At 44.8% G+C, this 12,046-nt stretch overlaps 1 protein-coding gene across 17 annotated transcripts in view; it reads right to left on the minus strand.

The window, feature by feature from the left end:
• The window catches only part of SP140 (SP140 nuclear body protein), a 65,411-nt gene that overhangs the window by 37,113 nt on the left and 16,252 nt on the right, over positions 1-12,046 (minus strand). For 16 of the 17 annotated variants that reach the window (XR_002078936.2, XM_019445651.2, XM_019445646.2 and 13 more), the window contains 2 exons: positions 3,853-3,936; positions 1,326-1,457 (listed from right to left, as the gene is read on the minus strand). Coding sequence is in view for 16 of the 17 variants with exons in the window: in XM_019445651.2 (XP_019301196.2) it covers positions 1,326-1,457; positions 3,853-3,936 (216 nt within the window). In the remaining variant the exon portion in view is untranslated. The remainder of the gene's footprint in view (positions 1-1,325; positions 1,458-3,852; positions 3,937-12,046) is intronic. The other variant, XM_019445649.2, reaches the window with a different exon arrangement.

Genomic DNA, 12,046 nt, shown 5'->3' on the forward strand with positions numbered 1-12,046 from the left:
AGACAAGAGACAGAGTGTAAGCAGGGGAGGGGCAGCGAGAGAGAGGGAGAGACACAGAATCTGAAGCAGGTTCCAGGCTCTGAGCTGTCAGCACGGAGCCCAAAGTGAGGCTTGGACTCATGGACTGCAAGATCATGACCTGAGCTGAAGTCGGATGCTTAACCGACTGAGCCACCCAGGCGCCCCTAGTTCATTCCTTTTTATTGCTGAATAGTATTCCACTCTGTAAATGTATCATAGTTTATTTATGGATGTTTCCATATTTTAGCTGGTAGGAATAAAGCTACTGTAGGCATCCTTGTACAAATCTGTGTGTGAACATAAGTTTTCATTTCTCATGAGTAAGATACCTAGGAGTCAAATGACTGAGTCACAGGTTAGATTTAACTTTATAAGGGACTGACAAATAGTTTTCCAACGTGATCATATCGCCTTACATTCCTACCAAAAATATACGTATGGAGTTCTAATCACTCCACTCTCTCACCAACGTGTTGTCAGTCTTTTTCATTTCAGCAATTTTAGGGAGTAAATGGTAACTTGTGTGTTCAAATTTGCATTTCCCTGATGATTAATGACATTGAACACTTTGTTTATATACTTACTGGCCATTTTCTATTGTTTGTAGTGAAGTTATCAGGTCAAATCTCCTGTCCATTTTTTGAATTAGTAGGTGTCTTATTATTTGTTCATAGGAGTTCTTTATTCTGGGTACAATCTTTTGTCAGGTGTGTGTATTGCAAATACTTTCTCCCTCTCTCTGACTTGCTTTTGCCTTTTCTTAATGGTGTCATTAGAAAAGCACAAGTTTTTAATTTTGACGAAGTCTAGTTTGCCAAGTTTTTCTTTTGTAATCCATGTTTTTTGTGTTCTATATAATTCATTTTTGCCTACCGTAAGCTTGCAAAGGTACTTTCCTGTTTTTTCCTCTAGAAGTTTTATAGTTTTAGCCTTAACTGGTAAATCTGTGATCCAAGGTGAATTACTTTTTGTGGATGGTGTGAAGTAGGAGTGGAGGTTTCTTTTTTCCATGGAACATCTCTAGATTTTCTCTTTTAGCCTCTCTGCCTATGCTATTCCAGCATCCTACCCTCCCTGCCTCTCTGTGGTCTTTTCTTTCTTTGCTTTGCCACAGGAACCAGACACCCTTTTTTGGTAAATAAATGTCTCTTTGCCTCAGGCTCTGGTCTATGCCTCTGACCCACTCATGGCTCCTTGGAGCCTTCTTTCTAAACTATGAACACATGACACAGCTTGTACCTCTGCCTGTATGTGCCATAGGTCACAGTCACCCGGGAAAATATTGGACTGCCAGTCAACCTTACCTGTTTGTTCAAATTCTTGGGCACGTTTATTTTCCATTTCCTCAGTTCTTACGGTGTCATTTGGGTCATGAGATGAATCTCCTTCCATTATGTTCATCTGTTGTCCATCACTGAGCTGCTCTGGGATTCCAGCTACAAGCAGGGCATCACCAAGATGACATCAGGAACGTTCAAGAATTCGTTTCCCTCCCTTCCATGATGAGCCTTTTTTACTCTTTTCTAATAACTATCACTGACCCTTCTACCATCCCATTCTCATTCCTACTAGCCTCAGTAGATGAACCTCTGGAATTATTTTTGACGTGCTTTGTACTTTTTAATGTACTTTTTAGGCTTTTAGCAATTTTATTTCATTCAAAAGAATAACTGTATGTGGGGAAATAGGTTCTACTTACATAAATGGGTTAGAAAACAACTTAGGGTGGAAAGCCACCACCACGGGGCAAAAACGCCTGAGGTTAGCTAGATATTGTAATGGGATCACAAGTACTTTCCATCTGATGCCAATATACTATTGTACTCTGATCACAAACTCCCCTTGCCTCCCAAACCCTTTGCTTCTTACATAGACAAGTTAACAATTACTGTCTGATTGTTTTCTCCTTGTTCATGTGTGTAACATCTTGTTTTCTTCTCGTTCACCACGTGGATAATATCTTGTGAGCTCAATAAATACGGAGACAAAACCTCTGCTCTGGGGTCTTGTCTCCTCCCAGACATTAGCCTCTCTTGTATTCAATTCTGCATCTGCTCTCTTGCTGGACAAGAGAGAACTGCAGACCCATAGTTGTGACAACTGTGATTATTAAAATAGATCCAAGTTTTATATAAATGCATTAATACATTGAAAAAATATATACTGAGATATAAATACAAATGAAAGGATATATATTAATGGTATTCTATAAGTCTGGTTATAGTCTGTGGTTTTTCTTACATTGATCATTTGCAAGGGGGGAAAATCAACATTTAACAAATAAATAATTCTTTGTAGGCATTTGGCTTGAGGATAGAGACCTTTTCTTGGTCTTAAACACTGTTTCACTTACTGCTACTCTAGTCTGAGAAATAACTTTCTCTTCAGTGGGCATCTGAGGAGAAAAGTCTTCAAATTTGGAGCATTGTTAAATGTCCAGGTGTTGGAATCAGAAACACATTATAATAAAGGTAGTAAGCATATAACAATTGCTTTGTGCCACAAATTATTATAAGTGCTTCATATCAATTAAATCATTAAATTCTCCAACAACCTTATTTTAGAATAGATTAATAGACAGATTTATAGCTTCAATTTATACATTGGAACACAGAAATTAAGTAACTCGCCCAAGTAAGCAAGAGGTAGAGCCAGAGGTGAAGCCCAGCAGCAAAGCCTCAGCATGTTTGCCCTTGGCTGGCACGTAGGAGAGGGTTCAAGTCCTAGATCAGTCAGGTGACCTTGCACAAATCACTAACCATCCTCATGCCTCAGTTTCTTCTGGAAAATGGGAATAACAAAACGCTATGATAGGGTTGTTATGAGGAGTACTTGTAAAGGGAAAACAGAGTTATAGTAACTTAGCAAGAAATCATAATTTTCAATATTAATGGTGTATATGTTATAATTTAACAATTAATTATTGTTAAGAATAGGAACAAAAGAATGATCGAAAAGCTGGAAACAGTGGCTATTGTTTACAAAAGTACATAGTTCAGGGACACCTGGGTGACTCGGTTGGTTAAGTGTCTGACTTTGGCTCAGGTCATGATTTCATGATTCATGAGTTCAAGCCCCACATTGGGCTCTCTGTTGTCAGTGAACAGCCTACTTCAGATCCTCTGTCTTTTTCTGTCTCCGCTACCCCCCTGCTCTCTCAATCTTGGTCAAAAATAAACAAACATTAAAAAAAATTTTTTAAGTATATAGTTCATATGTGAGGAATATTTTGCCTCATGGGAAGGGCTGACCTTATCCCTAGCGGTCTGAGAAAGGTCTGTATCACTACTGTTGTCACTGTTAAAGTGATTACTGCCTTTAATTCTCTTTTCCCCTTTACACTATTTTCCATTTTCCTCTCTTTTCTACACAGTACCACTCCTTCCATGTTCTCTTCTGCACATAATTACAACCCTCCCTCTCCTCTTTTCTTTTATTGGCAGAAGCATTTATAGCAGTTCCTTCTTGCCTTTCTCTTTGGACCTGTTACCTGGTGGCAAACCTTACCACTTCCCAGATCTACTGAATGTCTAACTCACAGTTAACCACTGTCAGCTCCTCCCCTTAATTCTGCCTCATGGTCACAGTAAGACCTGCTCTTGTGCGTTCCCGTTCCATATTCTGAGTGGTCTTATCTGCCTGGCAAAATTTTTGGATTCCACACCTGGTGGGTTAGCTGGGATCCCATATCGCCATCCGTGGTCTGGCTCCCCATCTCTTTCTGTGCCCCTCCCCATGGTGCACTGTCCACCCAGGATCTCGGCCCCCTGATCTCTGCTCGCCTTTCTGCTCAGCAGATGAAAGAACAAGTCTCTATTGAGTCACAAGTACCTAGCTTATGGTGTACTTGGAAATGGAGCATCTCCTTTGTCTCTTCTTCATCAATGGCTTCATAATGGAAGTTGTCATAAATCACTGGGAAGAGTAAGGAAAGGCAGTTAGAGCCCTCCAACGGTGACCAGGTGCTTCCTCTCACAACTACACACCTGGCACAGCCTTGACTCTGGCAGTTCAGCAGGAGCCTCCCAGCCGTCAGGGAACCCTGGGCTTCAGTGGGTTTCACAGGACTAGAGACTGATGCTGCTCCTGGAATCCTACATCTGCTCTACATCAAGATGTGCCTCACAGGACTTAAAGGATGGATGATGGAAAAGTTGTAAATAGTTTAGACTGGCCAGAGACTAATGAAAGTTCATTAAAAATAAATAATATATATGGACTGTGTTTTGTAAGTTCTACGTGCAACTAGGAAGAGAGAAGAAGCAGAGGCATTTCAGCCAGAGAAAAGTAGTTTATAGAGAAATAGACCTATATGAAAAAAAGAAAGCCCCAACATCTTTTAAGGATGGAGGTTTTAAAGAAAAGAAACAACAAAGCAAAGAAATGAGAGAAGAGGGAGAGAAAGAGAGAAATAAAGAGACTGAGAGAGAAAGAGAAAGAAAGAAAGAAAGAAAGAAAGAAAGAAAGAAAGAAAGAAAAAGAAAGAGTAAATGAAGGAAAGGGAAGGGAAGAAGGGAGGGAGGAAGGGGATCTTAGATCAGGGAAGGAAGATGAGCTGGTTACAAAGAAACACAACAGTGAAGAGGAACTGGCATTTTCCTGGGGTGGGATGGGTGGGGAGAGACACAGGTAACAACAAGACACTCTGTAAGGCACAAACAAGAAGTGCATATTGTTTGAAAGGCACAACAGAAAGTGAATATCACAGCTGTACCAGTGACCCAGAAAGTGATCACACGAAATGCAGAAAATCAGCTCAGGGCACCCCCGCTTCGCAGCTGCGTTTCAAGGTACCTCAGCAAAGACAGGTGGAAAAAGAAGACTGACAAAACATGAGGAAAAAAGTCCAAGAAATAGAGAAAGATGCTGGCCAAGAAAGACAGCTGTCCAGAGCACACCTCCTGGAGGCAATACCCACTGCAGGGTCAGGGCAGTAGGGTGGGGGTGAAGGTAGAAAGGTTTTATTGGAACAACAGATGCTTCTGCCATCCCCAGGACATGTTGACTCCTTGTCCAGGCAAACTTCCTGGGTCACCTACTGGTACAGCTGCCATATTCTTGTCTGAAGGAGGACATGGGGGCAAATGCTGTGTGAGTCAGAGGTCTTGGGAACACAGAGGGGGGCCCAAGCACAGGTGTTTCTCTGCACATTGTACAACCCTCCTACCAGTTTCTTGGCTTTGGGCTACTGACCTGCAGTTCCCTTGAAGACCAGGGTCTAGGAGATGCCAGTAGTGACTTCCCTGGGGGCAGGTGGACAGTGCTGCCATGAGCCTCAGCGCAGGGAGCCCCATGTGATGTGGGGAAGGGGATCCCCACAGTGCATGGAGAGGATATGAGCCCCTGAGATGTGAGTAGTAACAGTAACTGCCATTCCTTCATAACCATGATCTGGGGCCATCCTGGTTACACATATAATGCTAACTTCAAATTTATGACCAGGTATTTGACTTCCTTTATTCCTTTTTCTGACTTGGATACATCATAGCATGGAAATATGATCGCTTTTATTTTCAACAAGATACGGTTTTCACAAATCAGCACATCCCATTCTTTATATTGACTTCTTTTACTTTTTCTCTGCTTAAAAATCCTTCACTACCTCTTTATTTCCCAAATAATAAACTTCAAATCTCTTGGCACTGGGCGTTGGACCCTCAAAAATCCCCAACCAACTTCCCTTCTCAGAATTAGCTTCCAAACATTCCCTCCCAGGCGGTATTTTCAGTCACACCATTCTGTCAGTCACTGTGTTGCTCATGCTCGGTGGCTTTCACAAGCTTCCCCTCCCCAAGCCTTGGGTATTTCCTGGGCTTCTCTTGTGACATCTCCACTGTTTGTCTGGAGAAGTCAGTTGGCACACAACTGCACCAAGTGACAAATTTTCTAAGACAATCTCTTAATCTTTGAACATGTCTACAAGTAACAGATGCTTCCTCCTTTCTTACAAAAGCATATACTTCATGCCTTCCCCCCCCACCCCCCCAAAAAAGTAGAGATTCAAATCCTATGTTTCAGCAAATTCAGGTCCTGGCTGAGCAATTATTATGGGGTTACTTGGTTAACATCTGTCACCCCCACTAATTGTAAGTTTCATGAGGACACGGGTCATGTGTATTTTCTTCACCACTGTACTCTCTGTGCCTGGCATGTAGCAGTCACTCAAGAAAAGCAATCGGCAGGGGGATGACTTGAATGGCTCTTTTTGATTGAGTATACACTGCCAAGGGCACTATAAGAGACTGTTGGGAACAATGTTTATCTGAGGAGTAAGGAAGGCCAGGGTACAGATGCCCATCTAAATGGCTGGTAGACACAGGTAGGCATCTGTCCTACATACAAAGAAAAGCCCTGAGAGGGGACAACACCAGTGTTGGGTTGTAGGAAGATGACTATGTTCTTGACTGTCAAGAGTCTGGTTGCACTGGCCGATGGTCAGATTGCCAACTGGCTCTGTTCCCATTTTGTTTCTCAGGCACCTGGGAGCTGTTTGGGACAGTTCAACTCCTGTTAGTACAGGTCTCAATGTGGGGGTCTGGGTCTTCAGCTAACAAGGTAACATTTATAGTTGCCTGTGTTATCAGAGTAGCTGCGTAAAGAGGGGGTCCTGTGGACAAGCAGAGCCAGCAGGCTCTGGCCAGGCTGGGATTGGTATCACTGAGGAGACAATGGGTTGCACTCAACATCTGGTCCAGGTGGGGATCTAAAGCAACTGGTTTGCCCGATTCAAGTGTAGGTAGAGGCTGATAGGTTGGGTCAGAGGTGACCCAACAGTCATGGGGGATATCAGGGCAGTTCGGATCAGGCAGCCCCCAATAGCGTCTCATTTTTAATTTTCCCATCCAGCAAGTTCTCCTGTTTCTGTTACAGGGAGTAATCCTCCTGGCATCAGAGAATCTTCCTGGCATGTGGGGGTAAACAGTGGCACAGGGGCATGGTGGTAGTATTATCTCATCCTTTAGGCCCAGAGGACCAAGGGGAGGAGTAGGAACAGGGGGAGGAGCAACAGGGGAGGGAATACGAGCAGAGGGAGGGAGAGCAGGGTAACAGTCAGGGCAATCTGGGCCTGTAACATAAGGCTGTCCCTCCTGGAGGCAAAAGACATCAGAAGATGCTTTGACACATCCCTCCAGTCAGGGAGGAAAGTTCCAAGAAGGGCAGTGGTAAGTGGAACAAGAACACGGTTGGTAAGATGAAAAGATCCCTTTTGAGAATGTTAGGAACGGGAATATACACAATGGGGATAGGAGACAAGGCTGATTCAGCATCAGTGGGAGTGATTCCATCCTGGGGATATAAAGGCAGAAAACAAACATACAGAGAAGGACATCAATCACAACTCAGATCATATACATATACATACGTACACACACATATATACATACATATACATCTAAGAAGAATAAGGCATCCTGACACTAGTAAGTAGAGGAAGGCTAACAAGGTTTGTGACTGAGGTACCAATCTGAGGGAATAACTTGGGTAAGCCCCACAGCAAAGAGGATAACAACCAGTATGGGAAGAGAAATAGGTAGGGAATGACAATGAAATTCGAGAGACAACGATTTGCTGTAGTTCATTTAAGTTGCTTGGTGATTTCCTCAAGCTTCTGGTTACAGAAAGTTCTCAGGTGTTGGCTGCTGGCTGCTGATAATCCGCTGTCTTCTTAAGAATGATCTGTAGAGGATTGTTCTGGTTAGCATTCAAAGTGGTTGTCAGGTGACAGATGGGCTGCCTTTACTCAAGAATGGTGGATCCAGGCGGTTAGTCCTGCAACCTTGATGGCTGTGGGCATGGTTAGCACAACTAAATAGGGTCCCTTCCAGGTAGGTTTGACTGGTCTCCTTTTCCAATCTTTTATCCAAACCTGATCCCCAGGTTTGCGAGCGTGCCCAGTTATTCCTAGGGAAATGGGTAATCCTGTCTGTCACCCATCTATGTATCTCAAATATAGTTTTCCTTAATCCTTGTACTTGTTTTTGTATTTCTAAATTCCCTAGCTCTGTCAGGTCGCCCTTGAATTTGACTAGTGAAGGGGGCTTTCCATATAGGATCTCGAATAGGGAGAATCCTGTTTTTGTCCGGGGTATACAACATGCTAGGAAAAGAGCTAGGGGTAGTATATCTGGTCAGGGCAAGTTAATTTCCTGACATAGTTTTGCCATGATTTACTTAAACTGTGATTTAAGGGTCCAGTACAGATGGCCCACTTTCCCTGAACTCTGGAGCCAGTAGGCTGCATGTAAGCTCCATTGGATACCTAGGGTTTGGGCTGCTTGTTGCACCACCTTGGCCACGAAAGCTGGGACATTGTCTGAGCCTATGGGTTAATGACATTCCATACCTGTACCAGAAGAAATTTGTATCCTCCACTGGGTCTTATTTTGATAAAGTCTGCCTCCAAATCTTCGAAGGGTGCCTGACCATAGTGTCGGATTCCCGTGGGCCCAGTAGGGGCTTGTTTGGTGTTATTTTGAGTGCTGAAGAGGAAGCATTGAGAGATCGAGGCACAGAGGGATGGGAGCTGAGCAAGTACATCGTAGTAAGCTTTCAAGGGCAGTTTTTCCCAGGTGGGTGAGCTCACGCTGTTGGAGAACCACTTGGTGGGCTAGCTGCTCTGGTATAGACTCTTTGATCCGGAAGTATCCACCATCCTTCTTTTGTCTGGCTTCCTTTTTCCTGTTGTGCCCATTTTGTTTCTTGGATTGTGTGCCTTTCACAAATCCAGGAAGTTGGCAGTTCCTGGACCAGCATGATTTTTGAGGGCGTTGTTTGTCTTTCTGCTGCTTGTTTAGCTGCGGCATCTGCCCATCGGTTACCTTCCGACACTGAGTCCTTTCCTCTTTGGTGTCCCTTGCAGTAGATGACTGCTACCTCCCTTGGCTCCCAGACTGCTCTTAATAGTTTTGGGATTCTTTCCTGATTTTTTATTTCTCTTCCTCTTGCTACCAAAAGTCCTCTCTCCTTGTATAGAGAGTCCTCTCTCCTTGTATAGTCCTCTCTCCCATGTACGTGTAGAGTGGTGAAGGCATAGAGTAAGTCAGTGTGTATGTTGGTCATTTGTCTTTACTGAGTTCTAGTGCTCTCATTAGGGCCCACAGTTCTGATGTTTGGGCTGACCATCTTGTGGAAGGACCTTTGCTTCTGTGACCCCAAAATCAGAGACCACTGCATAGCCAGCATATCTTTTGCCTTCGCTCATGAAGCTGCTGCTGTCTGTGTATATGATGAGGTCAGAATTTCGTAAGGGCCTGTCTGATAGGTCGGGTTGACTAGAATGGTCCTCATCAAGTACCTCTAGGCAATCATGCTCTGGGGAGCCCTGCTGCTGCAGGCCAGGAGGTGGCAAGGTTTAGGGTTTTTATGGCTTCCAATATTACTCATGGGTTTTCACATAGTAGTCCCTGATATTGTGTCATCCAAGCATGAGTTAACCAGTGTTTCCCCCTGGCATCCATCAGGGTAATAACTGAATGGGGAACCTCAATGTTTAGGTTTTGCCCCAATGTGAGTTTGTCTGCTTCCTTGGTTGAAAGTGTGGTGGCTGCCAGTGCCCTCAAACAGGGTGGCCATCCCGCTGCAACTGAGTCAATCTGTTTTGAAAGGTATGCCACTGGTCTCTGCCAGGTTCCAATTCCTGGGTTAGAGCCCCCAGGGCCACCCACATCGTTTTCATGCATGAACAGGTTGAAATCTCGTGATACATCTGGGAGTCCCAAGGCTGGTGCCTCTGTGAATTTCATTTTTATGTCTGTGAACACCTTTTCTTGATTAGGGCCCCAGAAAAGGGATCCCCTTTCTTCCCCCTTTAGTGTCTTGTATAGAGGTCTGGCCAACTCTGAGAACCCTGGCATCCATATCCAACAGAATCCTGCTGCTCCCAGAAACTCTCAGACCTGCCGGCAGGTAGTGGGAACTGGAATGGCACAGACTGCCTGTTTTCTTTTGGCTCCCAGCATCCATTTGCCTTGGGTAATGCCAAATATTTAACTTCCTGTTGGCAAATCTGTGTCTTTTTCATTGACATCCAGCATCCCACCTCTGGTAGTGGCTTGAGTAGGGCCCTGGTTCCCTCCCAGCATTGGGTCTGCGTGGGACTGGCTAGCAAGAAATCATCCACATATTGGAGGAGGACACATACTAGGTCCTGTCCTGGAAACCTGGCTAAGTCAGATGCCAGGCCCCACTGAGAAAGGTTGGTGGATTTTTGAATCCTCGAGGCAGTCTAGTCCAAGAGAATTGTTCCTTTGTTCCTGTGGCGGGGTTTTCCCCTCAAAGACAAATAGGGGTTGCCTATTAGGTTCTAGCTGGAGACAGAAGAAGGTGTCCTTTAAATCTCGACCTGTGAACTATCCTTCCTCAGAGGGTATGAGTCCTAGTAGAGTGTATGGGTTAGGAAACACTGAATGTAGCATTATGACTGCTTCATTAATGGCTCTTGGGTCCTGTACAGGGTGGTAATCATTTGTCCCAGGCTTTTTCACAGGCATCAGGGGAGTATTCCGTGGGGACTGGCACCCTTTTAGAAATCTCCATTTGAGTAGCCTGTTTAAGTGTGTCTGGGTCCCCAGGTGTGCCTCCCATGGGGCCATATATTGGCATATTTTGACAGGTTGGGTCCCAGGCTTTAGGTCAATTAATATTGGGGGGTGGTTTTTTGCCAGACCAGGGAGGTTCTCTTCTGCCCAAACTGAAGGGAACTCAGCTTCTACCTCGGGGGCCACGGTTGGCTCATCGGGAGGAGAAATATGTAACCTCCACTCTTCTTCCTATGATATCGTCAAGGATAAAATCGTGGGTTGGGCCTTTCCGTTTAGGCACAGTTGTGTCTTTTCATCTGAAGTGAAAGTATTTCTGCTCCCAGCTTGGCTAGGAGGTCTCTCCCTAACAGTGAGACCAGGTAGTTGGGTAAATACAAGAATTCATGAACTACTTGGTGACCCCTCAGCCAGCATTGTCAGGACCACAAAATGGCCTTCGGGTTTGCATCCCAGTGGCTCCTACGATGGTGACTTCTCAAGCCAACAGAGGTGCCACCTTGTGTGTCATCACAGAGTATTCAACCCCAGTGTCAACCATGAAGTCTCTTTTCTGGCCCCCTACCTTCATGTTCACCATGGGTTCATGGGGGCCCAGTTGGATAGAGCCTGGTCTCTCCTAATCAGAGTCCATTCCTGCCTGTCTGATCAGGTCAGCCTTGGGTGGTTCTGGTTGGTAGCAGCTGAGTGGAGTGGAAGTTTTTGGTTTTCCCATTTGGCCACTGGGGCATTCATTTTTCCAGTGTCCAAATTCTTTGTAGCAGGCACATTGATCCCATCCCAGTAGCACCCTTCTTTTTTGTTCTTGAATCCCTCGTGGTTTCTGTGGGGTCCATTCCAGATGTGGTGGTCTTCCCAAGGCTGCGGCCAGGAGAACTGCCTTTTGTTTCATTCTTCAGTCTGCCTCCTTTCTGGCAGCTCAATCCCAATTTACAAAAACCTTGTTGGTGATTTCCATCAGTTCAGTGGCATTCTTTTCCAACAAATCCTTCCAATTTTTGGAGCTTCTGTCTAATGTCACTTTGGGCCTGTCCCACAAAGGCAGCATTGACCATGCACTGGTTTTCGGGGGTTTCTGGGTCGAACGAAGTATAAACTCTGAAGGCGTCACATAATCTTTCCTAGAAGTAAGCTGGCTCTCTTCTGGCTTTTGTAGGACCTCAGATACCTTTGCCATGTTGGTGGGCTTTTTGGCCCCTGCTTTTACTCCTTGGAGGGAGGAGAGTCGGTATCTTTCTAATCTGGCCCTTCCGGCTTCTGTGTTTGGGTCCCAGCAGGGATACTCTTTGGGCATAGCCTCCGGTGCCCAAGCTTCAACTTCTAGTTGTCCATCTGGTGACTGAGTCTGGAGCCATTTTTTTTTTTTTTTTTTTCCTTCGGTGACGCTTCATCGGTGCTCTTCCATGTTGAAAAGAGTGAGCAGAAGCTGCTTACAGTCAACCCAGGCAGGGCGGTGAATCTGGAATCTGGATTCTAGATCTCTCATC

This window comes from Panthera pardus, unplaced genomic scaffold, assembly GCF_024362965.1.
Source record: "Panthera pardus isolate Hobbes unplaced genomic scaffold, ASM2436296v1 HiC_scaffold_10, whole genome shotgun sequence".
Lineage (NCBI taxonomy): Eukaryota > Metazoa > Chordata > Mammalia > Carnivora > Felidae > Panthera > Panthera pardus.